This window comes from Mus musculus, chromosome 11 (assembly GCF_000001635.26).
Source record: "Mus musculus strain C57BL/6J chromosome 11, GRCm38.p6 C57BL/6J".
Lineage (NCBI taxonomy): Eukaryota > Metazoa > Chordata > Mammalia > Rodentia > Muridae > Mus > Mus musculus.
In genome coordinates, this window is record NC_000077.6 from 97,311,106 (window position 1) to 97,329,920 (window position 18,815).

General features: G+C 43.3%; 1 protein-coding gene across 2 annotated transcripts; it reads left to right on the plus strand.

Annotated features, from left to right (window-relative positions):
* Positions 1-3,817: 3,817 nt before the first annotated feature.
* On the plus strand, positions 3,818-18,815 carry Mrpl45 (mitochondrial ribosomal protein L45). 2 transcript variants are annotated; one of them, XM_017314713.2, is made up of 8 exons: positions 3,818-4,834; positions 5,642-5,819; positions 10,338-10,455; positions 12,746-12,844; positions 14,604-14,652; positions 15,503-15,826; positions 16,981-17,154; positions 17,377-18,006. In XM_017314713.2, exons 1-8 carry the CDS (start codon positions 4,769-4,771, stop codon positions 17,461-17,463), a joined length of 1,095 nt encoding a protein of 364 aa, XP_017170202.1. In that variant the 5' UTR covers positions 3,818-4,768; the 3' UTR covers positions 17,464-18,006. The 2 variants fall into 2 exon arrangements, with proteins under 2 accessions (XP_017170202.1, NP_080203.1); NM_025927.4 differs by having other exon boundaries at positions 4,611-4,834; positions 15,677-15,826; positions 17,377-18,815.

Consider the following 18,815-nt stretch of genomic DNA (forward strand, 5'->3'; position numbering starts at 1 on the left):
CCTCCCCCTACAAGTAATCCCTGCGAGTGGAAGTGGGTTAGAAAGAGATTACTCTCGTCCAAGGGCTTTGCCCTCTCCTCCCTAAACACGCTGTGCGCAGGGTGGGGTGGGGTGGGGTGGAGGTAGAGAGTCACAAACAGCCTGAAATTCCCTTTTAGGATGATTGCTTAATTTAGCCAGCTGGGAGAAAGTGGAGCAAGGAGAGGCTAGGGATTAATTCTAGACCTCTCCAGCAGTACGGGCTTCTTTCTGAGCCAGGGTGAAGAAGATCGATCTGTCCCTGAACATGCCTTCGGAATGAGGAATCTAGGGCAAGCACAGAGGCAAAGGCTCAGTCCCCAGCAGCGAAGGAGAGTGGAAAGATAAAGCAGAAAGAAAGGCAGCTTCCAGAAGTTCTGCAGCAGCGCTAACTGAAGGAATCACTCTGAGCCATGGAAACTTCCTGTGTTCCTGTGGCTAAGCGTTAGCCCAGAGGAGAACTGAAGAACTGCGGGTTAGGTTTCCGTGAGGAGCCAGCTCATATCTGGAAATTTCTTGTTTAGGGGCACTGCACCGGGGTGGTCTCTAGATCAAGGTTGTCTCTCTTCTGTGTCCAACACAAGGGCAGCCGCACTTCTCAGCATCCTACCAGGCTCCTTGTAAAAATCTCAAATATCAGCAGGCTTGGAAGCTGGAGCCATAACTAACCAGGGTGGAACGAACGCATTTGATTTTTAATGAATTAATAATTCTGTAATTTTGAGTGTGGAATTACCACCTTTGTATAGATGAGAATCAGGTGTGGCCAAGATGCCCTGTCAAGAACTATCAAATCGGGGGCTGGTGAGATGGCTCAGTGGGTAAGAGCACCCGACTGCTCTTCCAAAGGTCCAAAGTTCAAATCCCAGCAACCACATGGTGGCTCACAACCACCCGTAATGAGATCTGATGCCCTCTTCTGGAGTGTCTGAAGACAGCTACAGTGTACTTACATATAATAAATAAATAAATCTTTAAAAAAAAAAAAAAAAGAACTATCAAATCCCTAAGCACTCGTGAGACCCACGGGGAGTTGGCCTGGGTGACAAAGAAGCCTTCCTAATGTTGTTAGCTAAAATTAGTGGAGCGTATCAGCTAGGAAGTCGCCATTCTTGTTTCCTCTGTGGCACCTGTTTGGATAATTCCCATCTCTTTGTGCTCTTCATATGTCAGGGAAGGACAAATTTCTCAAGCAGTAATTACCTGTAATAATCATCTTATTTATAATCAGATTCTTCCAGCGCTCCGGGGAAATGTTCTTGTCGAAATCAGCTGTGTTCTTCTAGATGTAGGTCACTCAGAGACATTTCAGAACTTCCCATTTAAAAAATAAAACCTGAGCTGGGCTGTGATGGGACACGCTTTTAATCCCAGGAGGCAGAGGCAGGCAGGCCTTCTCTGGGTTTGAGGCCAGCCTGGACTACTTGAGTGAGTTCCAAAACAAGTGAGGACTACACAGAGAAACCCTGCCTCAAAAGAAAACCCCAAAAAGCAAAAAGCAAAATGTATGTGTGTGATGTGTGTGTATATGTATGTTTTATGTGTATGTGATATGTGTATGTGTGTGAGTAACACACACATCATTGTGCAAACATGCCTATGTGCCTATGTCCATGAGTGCTCCTGCAGAGGTCAGAGCAAGACTTCAGAGTCTTTCTTTATTGCTCTCAAAAATATTATCTGTGGTGGCACATGCCTTTAATCCCAGCACTCGGGAGGTAGAGGCAGGTGGAGATCTCTGAGTTCGTAGGCCAGCCTGGTCTTCAAAGTGAGTTCCAGGACAGCCAGGGCTACACAGAGAAACCCTGACTCGAAAAACCAAAAACAAACAAACAAACAAACAAACCAAACAAAACAAAACAAAAAAATTGTCTTGAGACAAGTCTCTTCCTAATCCAAAAGTTTGTCCTTTTGCTTAGACTGGCTGGCCATCAAACTCTCCAGATATCCACTTTTCAGTGTTGACATAGACACAAATTTCAGATACACCCAACTTTCTTTTTTTTTTTTTTTTCTTTTTTTTTTTAAGATTTATTTATTTATTTATTATATGTAAGTACACTGTAGCTGTCTTCAGACACTCCAGAAGAGGGCATCAGATCTTGTTATGGATGGTTGTGAGCCACCATGTGGTTGCTGGGATTTGAACTCCGGACCTTTGGAAGAGCAGTCGGGTGCTCTTACCCACTGAGCCATCTCACCAGCCCTTTTTTTTTTTTTTTTTTTTTTTTATTTATTTATTTTTTTTTATTTATTTTTTACACACCCAACTTTCATATAGCTATATATTTAATTTAATATGTATGGTTTTCGTGCATATATGCCTGTATGCATAGTGCATACTAGGTGCATTCCTAGTGGCTGCAGAGGTCAGAGGAGGGCATCAGATCCCCTGGAGCTCCAGTTATAATGTGAGTGAGCCTCCAATGGAGAGGAGAGACAGAGGGGAGGGGGAAGAGAAAGAGGGCTTGGCTTGCGGGGGTGGGGGGGAGCCAAAATGTCTGGATTATTATATAATGAAGAGCCTCTGAGTGATAGGAAGTCCAGCCCCTGGGCTGGAAATTTCAGCATAGAGGGTAGGACATGCCAGCCATGCCCTGTAACAGGTAAGGACTAAGGGATGCTGGGAGAACCTGGAGCCCAGGTCTGCTTTGGCATATTAAATATCCAACTTAGCCTCTTGTCGTGAGTCTGAACCCCCCCCCAATATATATATATATATATATGTGTGTGTGTGTGTGTGTGTGTTGTATGTTTGTGTGTATACATATACATACATGTACACACACACACCCTGCTGCTAACAAGGACTCCTATTCTTTAGGTTCAATTTAAAAGTCTTACTAGGCCGGGCGTGGTGGTGCACACCTTCAATCCCAGCACTCAGGAGGCAGAGGCAGGCAGATTTCTGAGTTCGAGGCCAACCTGGTCTACAAAGTGAGTTCCAGGACAGCCAGGTCTATACAGAGAAACCCTGTCTGGAAAAAACAAAACAAAACAAACAAACAAACAAAAGTCTCACTAGGAAAAATGGGAAAGAAAAGTCTGCCTTATAGGATTTCCTTTTCACTGTTGTTTAAGAGATTTTTAAATGTGTGTGGATGCTTAGCTGCCTATCTTTATGTGTACCATGTGTGTAATGCCCTCAAAGTCCAGAAGAGGGCATCAGATCCCCTAGAATTGGATTTACAGGGGCATATGCGTCACCATGTGGATGCTGGGACCCGAACTTGGGTCCTCTGCCAGAGCAGCAAGGACTCTTTTTTTTTTTTTTTTTTAAGATTTATTTATTTAATGTAAGTACACTGTAGCTGTCCTCAGACACTCCAGAAAAGGGAGTCAGATCTTGTTACGGATGGTTGTGAGCCACCATGTGGTTGCTGGGATTTGAACTCCTGACCTTCAGAAGAGCAGTCGGGTGCTCTTACCCACTGAGCCATCTCACCAGCCCAGCAAGGACTCTTAACACCTGAGCCATCTCTATAGTTTCTATTTTCTTTTTTAGTTTTTGTTTGTTTGTATTTTTCTGAGGGAGGGTTTTCTCTGTGTAGCCCTGGCTGTCCTGGAACTCTCTTTGTAGACCAGGCTGGCCTCGAACTCAGAAATCTGCCTGTCTCTGCCTCCCGAGTGCTGGGACTAAAGGGGTGCGCCACCATGCCTCAAATTTTCCAAAACAGCTAATCAAAAGTAACAGTGACCACCTAAGAATCCATCTCAGAGTGAACCAAATCATATTAGGTACTGATAGGGAATTAGCTTGCAGTAGCCGAGAAACTGAGCAGAGGCCAGGCAGACATGGGTTAGGATGTGTTACATAGTCTGTGTGGCTCCAGGATGACCTGGTTATCACACTGGGATTCCTTTAACCACTGAATGTGAAGCGATTTTGGAGTTGTTAAACTCTATGTACCTGACTCTCAGTTCTGCCAATTATTTGTTTAAATTTGAATTACATATTTAGTATCTCTGGCCCAACCATATATGTAAAAGCAGGAATATTTATTGCTTGTGGTGAGGATTAAGTTGATATATGTAAAATGCTTAAATTGCCAGGCGCCTAGTAAACAATTTTGAAATACCAGTTATTACCAAATTTGGTAAGTGGTATTTTTGGAAATGATATGTTTTGGGAAATGACAGATTCTTGTTAACCCACGTGCCTTTTGCTTTTCAGTAATCACAGCGGTCAGCTTCCCTAACGGAAAGGTATGAAAGAATTTTCACATAGAAAACTAGGTTGGTTAAAGGTTTAAGGTTATACTGCATTTTGAGGTCAGAAACACACCCAGAAACTATCATTTTCGCCCTAAATACCTCCAGTGAATTCCTTGTAATGAAAGAAAACACTTATCTTAAAGGCTTCTGATTTCAGAGGGAAGCACTTTTTCGTTTTTTTCACCGATTGTAAATAAGGTGTAACAATGTGTTAAGGAACCAGGAATGCAGCAACCAGAGTCCCACAGAAGCCTCCTGCGCAGGCGCAGCTGGCTCTCCCCGTCTCCGACTGGCGCGTGACAGCCGTGCGGTTTACCCTACTTCCAAAGTGGTTTCATTGCGCACGCGCGAACCCACTGCGCGTGCCCGCGCGCCCCTCCCCTGGAGAGCGTGCGCGTGCGCGCGACTCACCTTTCGGCCTGGGGCGCGCGCCCTGGAAAATTCCACTCCCCAGCTCGCTCCGCCCTCTGCGCCTTTTCTCCGGCTCGGTGATCTGCGGCTAGGCTAGCATCCCGGCGGCCTTTGCGCGAGCAAAATGGCGGCCCCCGTACCTCGGGGCTTGTCCTCCTTATACAGGACTTTGGGATGGTGGTCTCGGCAGGTGGGTAGAAATGAAGCGAATGAAATTTTTAGGGACACAAAGAGGAGGATAGAGTAGAGGGGAATAATCATGCTGTGGGCGTTGCTGAGTTTGGACCATACGAGTCAGACTTCATCTGGAGAAGAATTTGAGGTGTATGCGATCCCCTCTAGACAAGTCTCTCTAGACAGCCTAGACGAGGCTGAGCATTAAGCTTCTTTACGTTAATTCTAGTCTTTGGAGAGAAGATGTTAAAAAGGAAAGTAATGGCTTGGAAGATGAACCAGCTCTTTTACATTCTTAAAAAATTTTTTTTTGAAAAGGATAGGAGTTTTGTCTTATCCTAGAGGGAAAAGGTCACCTGACTTCGTAAAAGTTTATTGGTCAGTTAGGAGCTAGAAGCAATTTGCTTCTGAAAAAGCAAAACAGAAGTGTGGGGGAAATGCCAGGGAGATCTTGTTTAATGCTTTAGTAATAGCATTCCACTCTTTTCAGAAATGGGTTAAGTGAGGTTTACAATTAAACTGAAAGTTCTTTGGCACTAGGACCTCTGCTTTAATCATCTCTGTATACAGTAGTACTGCAGAATGTATTAAAGGAAAGTTTTTACTGTTGATTGATGTGAATACAGGTTATTAATTGGCTTGTGGCAAAAGCCATCCCTAGGTGTTCAAAAAGTAATATCGTTTCTCCATAATAGTCATTTCATAACTCCTGAAGCATTCTTTAATGGGATGTCTTTCTATAAGACTTTGCAAACAGTTTGCTCAAGATAGATTTATCCTTTCCAAATCACCTATACGCTAACTTTTTTTTTTCATCTCCCAGCCCATTCTGGTGACTCAGTCCACAACTGTAGTTCAAGTTAAAACCAAAAGCCGTTTTAGACCCCCAACTCCTGAACCCAAGTACAAAACAGAGAAGGAGTTTTTGGAGTATGCCAGGAAAGCGGGATTGGTCATTCCACAGGAACGGTTGGAGCGCCCTATACATTTGGCCTGTACAGGTAAGGAACTATTTCTGGGATCCTGGTTCAGTTCTCTATTGTCAGAGGTCTGGTGTATGCTTTAGACTCTGATTGATAGCAATAAATTAACCACTAAGTGGGGCTGGAGATATGACTTAGCGGGTAAGAGTACTGACTGCTCTTCCAGAAGTACTAAGTTCAATTCCCAGAAACCTCACTACCATTAGTGGCTCACAACCATCTGTAATGGGATCCGATGCCCTCTTCAGGTGTGTGTGTCTGAAGACAGCTATAGTGTGTACTCATATAAGTAAGTCTTTTTTAAAAAGATTAAAAAAAAGAATGAACCACCAAGTTCACCCTCAGTAATGATTTACTTTTATAAACTATATTTCAAAAAGTCAATTTTGTTTTGTTTTTACAGAACTTGGGGTTAGATATAGAACTAAACAAGCAGTCTACCGCTGAGCTACACACTCCTGTTCTCCCTTTCCTTTTGCCTTTACCACAGGTGGATCCTCCTACATAAATAGTAGCTGAGACCTAGGGCTGTACCTCTAGTCCTGCTCATGAGGTCATCCTTATTTGTTTATTTATTTATTTATTTATTTTATGTATATGAGTAAACTGTACCTGTACAGATAGTTGTGAGCCTTTATGTGGTTGTTAGGACTTGAATTTAGGACCTCTGCTCACTCCAGTCAACCTCACTTGCTCAGGCCCAAAGATTTATTTATTATTATAAATAAGTGGGGCCTGAACTCTGCAGCCAGTCCCACAACACCCAGAGGAAGCTCCACTCCCAGGCTCTCTAACACGCCCAAGATTACAGGATCCCAGAATCCCAGGATCACAGAGACAGCTGGACTCAGGAGTTCTGACACAACCAGGATCACAGGAAGGACAGACTCCAGTCAGATATATCGAGGGCAGGTAGCACTAGCAATAACCAGATGGCAGGAGGCAAGTGTAAGAACATAAGCAATAAAAAAATAATAAATAAATAAATAAAGAGCTGGGCGTGGCGTCACACACCTTTAATCCCAGCACTTGGGAGGAAGAGACAGGTGAATTTCTGAGTTTGAGGCCAGCCTGGTCTACAAAGTGAGTTCCAGGACAGCCAGGGCTATATAAAGAAACCCTGTCTTGGGGGGAAAAAAAAAGCCATAAGCAGTAGAAACCAAGATTACTTGGCATCATCAGAACCCAATTCTCCCAACATAGCAAGTCCTGAATACACCATCACACCAAAAAAGCAAGATTCGGATCTAAAATCACTTCTCATGATGATGATAGAGGACTTTAAGAAGGACATAAATAACTCCCTTAAAGAAATACAGGAAAACACAGGTAAACAGGTAGAAGCCCTTAATGACAAAACACAAATATCCCTTAAAGAATTACAGGAAAATATAATCAAACAGACTAAGGAAATGAACAAAACCATCCAAGATCAAAAAATGGAAATAGAAACAATAAAGAAACCACAAAGGGAGACAGCCCTGGAATTAGAAAACCTTGGAAAGAGATCAGGAGTCATAGATGCAAGCATCACCAACAGAATACAAAAGATAGAAGAGAAAATCTAAGGTGCAAAAGATACCATAGAAAACATTGACACAACAGTCAAAGAAAATGCAAAATGCAAAAAAGCTCCTAACCCAAAACATCCAGGAAATATAGGACGCAATGAGAAGACGAAATCTAAGGATAATAGGTATAGAAGAGAGGGAAGATTCCCAACATAAAGGGACAGTAAATACCTTCAACAAAACTATAGAAGAAAACTTCCCTAACCTAAAGAAAGAGATGCCCGGGGGCTGGTGAGATGGCTCAGCGGGTAAGAGCACCCGACTGCTCTTCTGAAGGTCCTGAGTTCAAGTCCCAGCAACCACATGGTGGCTCACAACCATCCTTAAGGAGATCTGACTGGTGTGTCTGAAGACAGCTGCAGTGTACTTACATATAATAAATAAATAAATATTTAAAAAAAAAAAAAAAAAAAAAAGAAAGAGATGCCCATGAGCATACAAGAAGCCTACAGAACTCCAAATAGACTGGACCAGAAAAGAAATTCCTCCTATCACATAATAGTCAAAACACCAAATGCACAAAACAAAGAAAGATTATTAAAAGCAGTAAGGGGAAAATGTCAAGTAACATATAAAGGCAGACCTATCAGAATTCCACCAGACTTCTCACCAGAGACTATGAAAGGTAGAAGATCTTGGGGAGATGTAATACAGACCCTAAGAGAACACAAATGCCACCCCAGGCTACTATACCCAACAAAATTCTCAATTACCATAGACGAAGAAAAGATATTCTATGACAAAACCAAATTTACACTGTATCTTCCACAAATCCAGCCCTACAAAGGATAATCAATGGAAAATACCAATACAAGGAGTGAAACCACACCCTAGAAAAAGCAAGAAAGTAATCTTTGAACAAATCCAAAAGAAGATAGCCACACAAACATAATTCCACCTCTAACAACAAAGATAACAGGAAGTAGCAATCACTTCTCCTTAATCTCTCTTAACATCAATGGACTCAACTCCCCAATAAAAATAGATAAACTAACAGACTGGATACGTAGTCAGGACCCAGCATTTTGCTGCATACAGGAAATGCACCTCAGTGACAAAGACAGACACTATGTCAGAGAAAAAGGTTGGAAAACAATTTTCCAAGCAAATGGTCCCAAGAAACAAACTGGAGTAGCCATTCTAATATCAAACAAAATCGATTCAATAGAAACAGATGTATAAAAGTTAGGGTCTTAGACAGATGCACTTACCACTTAAAATGAACAGAATGCATGGAAACAAACACTTATCTAGGACTAACTGGTTTTTCTGAGTCTTTTGTCGTTCTATATCAAATTGAGGATTATCTTTCTATTTATGTAAAGAATGAGATTAGGATGTTGATTGTGATTTCATTAAATCAGTAAATTGTTTTGGTAGGAAGGTCTTTTTTCACAATATTAGTTCTACCAAGCTATACGCTTGGGTGGTCTTCAAATTCTAGTATGTTTCTTAATCTCTTTCTTTACACATTTAAAGTTTTCATTGTAGGTTTTTTTTAACCTCTTTTATTATGTATATCCTAAATATTTTTATTTTATTTGAGAAGCTAGAAAGAAGAGTGTGTCCATGATCTCTTTCTCACATGCTTGTTATTCATATGTATTAAGACTGGTAAATTAAGGGCCGGGAGTGGTGGCGCATACCTTTAATCCCAACACTCGGGAGGCAGAGGCAGGCGGATTTCTGAGTTCGAGGCCAGCCTGGTCTACAAAGTGAGTTCCAGGACAGCCAGGGCTATACGAAGAAACCCTGTCTCAAAAATCCAAAAAAAAAAAAAAAGAAAAAAAAGAATGGTAAATTTTGGGCTGGCAAGATAGATCTGCAGGTAAGAGCACTGACCGCTCTTCCAAAGGTCCTGAGTTCATATTCCAGCAACCACATGGTGGCTCACAACTACCCTTAATGAGATCTGATACCCTCTTCTGGTGTGTCTGAAGTCAGCTACAGTGTACTTATGTATAATAATAAATAAATCTTTGGGCCAGAGTGAGCAGAGACTGAGCAAGTGGAGTTGACAGGAAAGAGTGAGGCTGACTGGAGCGAGCAGAGGTCCTAAATTCAATACCCAACAACCACATGAAGGCTCACAACCATTTGTACAGCTACAGCGTACTCACACACATTAAATAAATAAATAAATCTTTAAAAAAAAGACTGGTAAATTTTGTAAGTCAATTATGTATCATAGCACTTTGCTGAAATTATGGATAATTTCAAGTTTTTCTAGTCAAATTTTGGGAACATTGGGTATAAGATAATATAATCTACAATTGAAAATAAAAATAAATAAATAAAATAAATGAGTACACTGTTGCTGTCTTCAGACACACCAGAAGGCATCAGATCTCATTATGGGTAGTTGTGAGCCACCATGTGGTTGCTGGGATTTGAACTCAGGACCTTTAGAAGAGCAGTCAGTGCTCTTACCTACTGAGCCATCTCAACAGCCCCATGAGGTCATCTTTTGATCTTGTTTTTACACTTCTAGAAAGAATGAAATTTCTCTAGTTTGTAGAAGTAGAAACAGACTCTAGGAGAAGTTAAAATACTCTTTCTTTTCTTCTTGTTTTATTTTTTTTTTAGATTTATTTATTTTATATATGAGTAAACTGTAGCTGTCTTCAGACACACCAGAAGAGGGCATCGGATCCCATTACAGCTGGTTGTGAGCCACCTTCTAGGTGCTGGGAATTGAACTCAGGACCCCTGTAAGAGCAGTCAATGCTCCTAACCACTGAGCCATCTCTCCAGCCGCCCCCCCCCCTTCTTGTTTTTTCTTCCTTTTTTTCCTCAACATAACAAAAGATATCTCAATAGTGCAACACTTAGTTCCTGGTACTTGCACAAGTGTAACAAAGTTTTCTCTATGTGCAAGTCTACTTGATTAGTCCACCTTGTATGACCACAAGATGATGTTGTCTAAGTCTTTCAATGGTTTCTTAATTTTCTTCTCTCCTCACAGCTGGTATATTTGATCCCTATGTTCCACCAGAGGGTGATGCTCGAATGTCATCTCTTTCAAAGGAAGGATTGACGCAGAGAACTGAGCGATTGAGAAAGAATGCGGCATCACAGCTGGCGTACGTGTCCGAGATAATTAGGCTTCAATATTCTGGGCTGAGAAGAACATGCAATATTTAATTCTTTTTTTTTTTAATTGGGTATTTTCCTCATTTACATTTCCAATGCTATCCCAAAAGTCCCCCATGCCCTCCCCCGAGATATTTAATTCTTATTGTGTTCTATGGTATATCATATTGATTTTCCTCTCTCCATCTTTTTTTTTTTCAAGTTCACTTTTCATTTATTTATTTATTCAAGGGGGTGTGAACAGGGCATTAGCCTACCAAAGAGCAACTTTGTGAAGTTAGTTCTCTCATTCCACCACACAAACTTCAGGGATCAAATTCAGGCTTAGTGGCATAAACTTTTACCTACAAAGTCATTACCAGGCCCAAGTTCATTTTTCAAAAACAACCCTTTATACAAACAAGTAGTGGGAAGTGATCTAGCTAATCTCTCAGTTCATCATGTCCTAGGAATTCCCCCAATGCACTATGCCTCATTCATTTGAATGCAGCCAGTTGTGGGGAACTCCCTACCTCTCCAGGATCTAAAGAGATTCAAATCATGTTCTCCAGTGAAAACTGTAACCAGCTTCACTTTTTTTCTCTCCACAGCTTGGGGGTGGGAGAAGACAGCACAGGCAGACTCTGGAGTTGGGTGTGGTGAGGGGGTGAACCAGCCTGGGGGAAGGGGGATTTCTCCATGCTGGGGAAGGGTGTGGTAGTCTGGTGTCTGCTGGTGTGTTGGCCTCCAGGGCCAGTAGGTTGTCCCTGAAGGTGCCTCAGCCTGTAGATAGCATCATTACAAACTCGTCAAAGTCTATGGTGCCATCCCCATTGAGGTCCATTTCTCGCAACATCTCATCCAGTTCAGTGCCCTCTAGTGGTTCCCCCAGCAGAGCTGGTGCTGCCTGCCGCAGCTCCGCCACCGTGATCCGTCCATCCCTGTCCTTGTCAAAAAAGATTTTCTTGCCTCTGCCTCCCAAGTATTGGGATTAAAAGTGTGGACGACTATGCTCAGCCATCTTCAGCGTTAGTTGATGAGTTTGTCATCCTCTCTCCATTTTTATGTAAGTGTGCCGTGCCTGTGGAGGCCAAAAGAAGGCATCCGATCTCTTAAAGCTAGAGTTAGAAGTGGCTTTGAGCTGTTATATATCAGTACTGGGAACCAAACCCAGCCCTTTGCCAGAGAGCAAATGCTCTTTTTTTTTTTTTTTTTTTTAAAGATTTATTTACTTATTATATGCAAGTACACTGTAGCTGTCTTCAGACACCAGAAGAGGGAGTCAGATCTCATTACAGATGGTTGTGAGCCACCATGTGGTTGCTGGGATCTGAACTCTGGACCTTCGGAAGAGCAGTCGGGTGCTCTTACCCACTGAGCCATCTCACCAGCCCGAGCAAATGCTCTTAACCACTGAGCCATCTCTCTGGACCCTAGAGTCAAGGTCTTGCTATGTAGTCCAGGCTGTCCTTGAACTTGGCGCTCCTCTTTTCTTAGCTTCTTGAGCGATGGCGTTCCTAGCATCAGGCATCCTTCTTGACTTGGTTTATTAAAATTGACATTTTCTTGTTGCTTTATTTTTTCTTTGCTTTTACATTTATTTATTTATTTATTTATTTATAGAGCAGAGTTTCTCTGCCTATGGCTGTCCTAGAATTTGCTCTATAGACCAGGCTGACCTCAAACTCAGAGAACCCCCTCCTCTGCCTCCCTAGTGCTATGATTAGAGGCGTGCGCCACCACACCCAGCTTGTTTTATTTCTGGGAGAGTCTTACTATGTAGCCATGGCTGGCCTGGAACTCACTGTGTAGACCAGCTTAGCTCTGTATTCATAGAGATCTGCCTGCCTCTGCCTCCTGAGATTAAAGGCTGTGCTCCCACGGCCCTGCTGCCTCCCCTCTTCAAGGCACCACCCATGCACCTCTGCACCCAGCCTGCTTATTCTTTCTTTACATTTGATGTAACAGAGAGTTGAATATATAGTCTAGACACATCCAGACAGTAATCATTAAACGGGAAGATGGACGTGGGGGATTAGTGTGAACTGTGAGTTATGGAGATTACATGAAGATTTCATAACTTTATTGCAGTTTGTTTGTTTGTTTGTTTGTGTGTGTATGTGTACTCACTAGCTCCTCCCACAGCACAAATGTGGAGGTCGGGACAGCTTGAGGCAGTCAGCCCTTCCCTTCTACCGTCTGAGCTCCTGAGGTTGAACTCAGGCTGTATGGGTTGGTGGTTCGCACTTTTATCTGCTGTGACGTCATCTTTAGGATGATTTTCTTGCTTTAATTTTACAGAATCCGAAAGATAAGAGAATTTGATGCAAATTTTAAAACAAAAGACTTCCCTGAAAAAGCTAAGGATATTTTCATTGAAGCTCACCTTTGTCTAAACAAGTAAGTGGACACCCCAGCCCCATCTGCCTCCCGAGTCCTGGGATTAAGCACGTGTGCCACCACTGCCTGACAACTGGCTGGATTTTAATGCTGCAGTCCCAGCTGCTGTGAGGTTGTGGACATGGTGGTCCCATCGTGCCCAGAGGACTGCCATGGTCGCTGTGCACTCTCTGTGACAGTCCCTGCCCAGGGGAGGAGGCTGTCTCCTTTCTTTCCTCTCTTCAGTTTTCATTTTCACTTCACACTGAGATCTGAGCAGAGAAAGCCCTTCATCTGTGTCCTGGTGGGCTGGCTTTCCACTCCTTCTTTGGTGATGCAGGACTCTCTGGAGAGACATAGCATCTAAGTCCGGCGTCCTGCACTTCAGAAGCCCAGAGATGGGGAGAAGAGGTCAGAAAAGACACATGGCCGTGCTTTACGAGTCAAAGTTGACAGTGTATGATGAGGCTGGTCATTGGCCTCATGCAGAGATAAGGAACTTTTAATTCTTGTAGAGTATTGGACTATGTTCCCTCTACCAGTGCAGAGCAATTATCAGCTCCAAATCTTAGAGGATATCCTTGCCCACCTAAAAGATGTGATCTTTGACTGGGCGTCTGGTGGCACATGCCCTTAATCCCAACAGAGGCAGGCAGATCTCTAAGTTTGAGGCCAACCTACTCTACAGAATAATTTTCAGGACAGTTAGGGATACACTGAGAAATCCTGTCTTGAAAAACAAACAAACAAACAAACAAAAAGATGTGATTTCAGAAAAATTTCTTCCTGCTCCAGAAATATAAAGTATTAATTGCTATTAAATGTCAAGGTTTTGTGATAATTCACAAATTAATATATTATGTGGTTTACATATACAGAAAATGTTTTAATTGGTGAACTGTTTCTCTATCTTCAGGACCATTTTTAAATTAAAAATAAAAAATGTTTTTTCCTTTCTTTTTTTTTTTTTTTTTTTTTTTTTGGTTTTTCGAGACAGGGTTTCTCTGTATAGCCCTGGCTGTCCTGGAGCTCACTCTGTAGACCAGCCTGGCCTCGAACTCAGAAATCCGCCTGCCTCTGCCTCCCGAGTGCTGGGATTAAAGGCGTGCGCCACCACACCCGGCGTTTTTTCCTTTCTTAAGAGAGGTTTTTTTTTTTCTGTGTAGCCTTGAATCCTAGAACTCACTCTATAGACCAGGCTGATTTCAAAGTCAGAGATCTGCCTGCCTCTGGCATCTAAGTTATTAAAGGCTTGTACCACTACCATTTTCAACTTAAAAAAAAAAGTTTTTCTCTCCTTATACTTTATTTGTTGGTGTATATGTGAGTAGGAATACAGATGACACACATGTAGAGGTCAGAGGACAATTTCAGGAATCAGTTTTGTTTTGTTTTTTAATGATTTATTTATGCATATCTTATGTATGAGTGTTTTACTTGCATGTATATCTGTATACCATCTGCATGCATTGTCTTTGGAGTCCAGAAGAGGGCACCCTAGAACAGATGGCTGTGAGCCAACAAGTAGGTGCTAGGATTCAAACCCACGTCCTCTGGAAGAGCAGACAGTGCTCTTAGCTGTGGAGCCATCTCTCTAGCCCCTGAAGTGTCAGTTTTTTTCCTGTGGTTCTGGGGACTGAACACCATCTGCAGGCTTGGTGGCAGGCTCCTTTACTCACCAAGCCTTCTTTTCAGCCCCTTTTCAGGTTTTACAGAAGGTACCATAAAGTAGGAATCAATGATAAAACTCTCTCTCTCTCTCTCTCTCTCTCTTTTCTAGCTCAGACCATGACCGGCTTCATACCTTGGTAACCGAACACTGTTTTCCGGTAGGTTTTCATTCTTAGAAAGATGGGATGGCTGACCAGGTGAATTCTAGACACCGCTGCTGGTCTCCCTTTTGTTGCTGTTTTTTGTTAGAGATTTACTTATTATACATAAGTACACTATAGCTGTCTTCAGACACACCAGAAGAGGGCATCAGATCTCATTACAGATGGTTGTGAGCCACCATGTGGTTGCTGGGAATTAAACTCAGAACCTTTGGAAGAGCAGCCAGCGCTCTTAACCACTGAGCCATCCCTCTAGCCTTATTTACTTAATTATTTATTGATCTATCTATCTATTTATTTTTAATATGAATTGGTGTTTTGCCTGCATATATGTCTGTGGGAGGGTGTTAGATATTCTGGAACAGGTCCCAGCACCTATGTCAGGTGGTTCACAATGCCCTGTAGGTCCAGCCTCAGGGGACCCCACACCATAGTGTTTGTGGGAACCTAGATACATGCAGCATATACTCAACACACACACACACACACACACACACACACACACACACACACACACACACACATGTTTTAAAAAATTGGAAAGGTTAAAAACACAGTGAGTAGTTTGAGAATTGTCTCAGTAGTTAAAAGCACTAACTAATTTCCAAAGGATAGAGATTCAGTTCCCAGCACCCACTTGGCAGCTCACAGATGCCTGCAATTCCAGTTCCAGGGCCTCTTACACCCTCTTCTGACTTCCACAAATACCAGGCATGCACTTGATGCACAGACATTTATTGTAAGCAAAACATCTATGTGTATAAAAATGTAAAATAGAAAATTAAAAATAAATTCATAGCAGCTTGGGCAGAGAGCTGAGCCTAATGGCTTTCATCTGTAATTCTAGTGCTTGAAAGACGAAATCAGTGGTTCTACTGGCTACAGACTGAGACCCTGTCTCCACCCCATTCCCACCCTAAAATGGGGAGAAAGAATGGAGGCACTTCCTGTTGGTTGCAGCATTGTCTGGGCAGTGCCTCACAGGAGGGGAACCCCAGTGAACTCTTCTCTTCTCCCTCAGGACATGGTCTGGGACCTCAAGTACAAGACTGTACGCTGGGGCTTTGTGGAATCTCTAGAGCCAGCCCAAGTGGTTCATGTCCGTTGCTCAGGCCTGGTGAACCAGAGCAACATGTATGGCCAGGTCACTGTGCGCCTACACACTCGGCAGGTAGGATCACTGTTCGCTCCGGCCTTTCTTTACTCCGTGTGAAGTACAGTAAAGACAGCCTCAGGGATGCCAGAAAGCACCGGTGAGATCTAAGCAGTGAGATCTCAGGCTTCCTCCTGGGTAGTGTGATCAAGAACAAGCAATCCCAGGTTGGAATTCTCTACTTATTTCCTGCCTGTGTGTATGCTGTGGTTCCTGGCCTGTCTGTGGTCTATCTGTTGAATGTGTCTGTGCCTGCCTGTATGCCACCTGATGTCTGACTGCCACCGTGTCTGTCCCTGACAAAGGGCTTTACTCTGTATTTATTGAATAGCACAGAAAACGGTATAGAAAGGAGATGATGGAGTCTTGAGAGAAATCTTTTTTGTTTGTTTGTTTGTTTGTTTGTTTTTTGAGACAGGGTTTCTCTGTATAGCCCTGGCTGTCCTAGAACTCACTTTGTAGACCAGGCTGTCCTTGAACTCAGAAATCCGCCTGCCTCTGCCTCCCGAGTGCTGGGATTAAAGGCGTGCGCTACCACGCCCGGCGAGAGAAATCTTTAACAGAGTTTTACAAGGGAACAAACTTTGCTGACCCCAGCTGACCCTGAAGCACTCAGAAAAGTAAATGGTAGAGCAGACATGTTATCAAGGTTCCTTCTAGGGTATCTGGGGATATTTGTTGTATGCGGTTGCATTCAGTAAATCATTACCACAGCATACGCGTGGACAGTATTCTGGGTCAGGGGCATGGAAGAGTACATATCTATGTGTTAGCCTAGGTTGAGGCAGAGGCAGGCGGATCTCTGAGGCCAGCCTGGTCTACAGAGTGAGTCTAGGACAACCAGGGCTACACAGAGAAACCCTGTCTCAAAAAACCAAAACAAACCAAAACAAACAAAGCAGATTATATAGTCCAAGTCCAAGACATGAATTACATTGTTCTCTCAAAGGCTAGTGAAACTTAAGCACAATAGGATTGCAGGCTAAGTGATCTCAGGGGACCTTGAGGAACAATATGTCAACAACTGATTAGTTCTAAATTAAGAATCTTAAATAATTTTTAAATTTTCTTTAATTTAAATTTTTTGTTAAGATTGTTTCAAAAACAATTGTGTGGCAAAATAAAATAAGACAAATTCCTCTGACGGGCCAGATTTTATTTCCTCACTGCAGACTTTGGCCATTTATGATCGGTTTGGCAGATTGATGTATGGACAGGAAGATGTGCCCAAGGATGTCCTGGAATATGTGGTGTTTGAAAGACACTTGATGAACCCGTATGGGAGCTGGAGAATGCATGCCAAGATTGTGCCCGCGTGGGCACCCCCTAAGCAGCCCATCCTCAAGGTAAAGAAGGCTGCTTGCACGCTCTAAGAGCAAACTTGAAGCTGTATGTAGATAGCCTTGTCAAGCTCAAACGCTCTTCTTAGGCTCCACCTAGTGGCGAGACGGAGTGATGCAGCTCTAGGGAAGGGGAACTTTCCCTGGATGCTGCTGCGGGAGGAGGACATCCTGGGTAAACAGTAGGTGGGATTGGTAGGTAACTTGAGTTCCTCCTGTTCTTTTCAGACCTTGATGATTCCTGGTCCTCAGCTGAAACCCTGGGAGGAGTACGAAGAGACTCAAGGGGAGGCCCAGAAGCCTCAGCTAGCCTGATGGCGTTAATGACTCCTGAGGAGCCTAGCAGTTGTGGTGAACATCTTTAATCCCAGCACTCAGAAGGCAGAGGCAGGTGGATTTCTGTGAGTTCAAGGCCAGTCTGGTCTACAGAGCAAGTTGCAGGACAACCAGAGCTACACAGAGAAACCCTGTCTCAGGAAAAAAAAACAAAAAGAAAAAAGACAAAAAGACTCCTGAGGTGTTCCGATGGGGCTGCAAAGTCACCTGTACCCACCTGTACCCCGAAGGCTTCCCGTGCTGTCTCCTGTCCTGCCTGGGTCAGCAGTCCCCCAAGCCCCTCACAGTCATGGCTGATTGTGTGGCCAGGTGGTGGCTGGGGTGCCCCGCCTTGGAGCATCTTCTGTTTACAGCCATGTTCAGCTTCTGAGGTGAAATGAGAAGCAGCAGCAGAGAGAACAAACGCGACACTGGGCTTTTCCCAGCAGCAGCAAGCTGTGGCATCAGACCCACAGCTTTCTTTTTTCTAATTATAGGCCGAGTCAGCATTTGGAATAAAATACTGTCAAAGAGTTGGATAAACTGTGTGTTCTGTACATTTTCCCTGGTTCAGACTGGGACGGAGCGGTTCTGTGATGTCAGGCATGGGAAAGCAGTATAGTTATAAGTGATGCGGCTTCCAGGAACTCTAGATGGGAAGACCTTAGAGTGTCTACAAACTAGGGCACCCTGCTACAGTCCTGCCACGTGGGAAGTTGGGGCAAGAAGAGGACCAGGAACTAGATGCCATCCTTGGCAACACACAGTTTAAAAGTCACTTAATCTTATATGCCTGAGTGTTCTGTCTGCACCTGTGTTTATGTACTACACGCATGGCTGGTGCCCTTGGAGGTCCAAAGAGGGTGTCAGATCCCCTGGAACTAGAGTTACGGATGGTTGTGAACCACCACAGGTGCTAGGAACTGGATCTGTGTCTTCTGCAAGAGCAACAGGTATTCTTTTTTTTTTTTTTGAGATGTATTTATTTTATGTGTGTGAGTGCACCGTCACTGTCTTCAGACACACCAGAAGAGGATCCCATTACAGATGGTTGTGAGCCACCATGTGGTTCCTGGGACTTGAACTCGGGACCTTTGGAAGAGCAGTCAGTGTTCTTACCCACTGAGCCATCTCCAACCTGTAACAAGTATTCTTAGCTACTGAGCCATCTTTCCATCCCAGAATACTACTTTAAAAGATCTCTTTAATATAGATGTTTTAATTTTTTTTTCTTCAGGTTTCTCTGTGTAACATCCCTGTAACTTGCTTTGTATACCAGGCTAGCCTCCCTTATAGAGATCTGCCTCCCATCCTCCCTCCCCCTTTGCCTGAGATTAAAGGAGTGCTACACC

Bases quoted from the DNA above. Each gene is read 5' to 3' on its own strand.
- Mrpl45 (XM_017314713.2), top strand. From the start codon at position 4,769: ATGGCGGCCCCCGTACCTCGGGGCTTGTCCTCCTTATACAGGACTTTG. The intron at 4,835-5,641 runs GTGGGTAGAAAT...TTCATCTCCCAG, and splicing joins TGGGATGGTGGTCTCGGCAG to CCCATTCTGGTGACTCAGTC. The intron at 17,155-17,376 runs GTAAAGAAGGCT...TGTTCTTTTCAG, and splicing joins CTAAGCAGCCCATCCTCAAG to ACCTTGATGATTCCTGGTCC.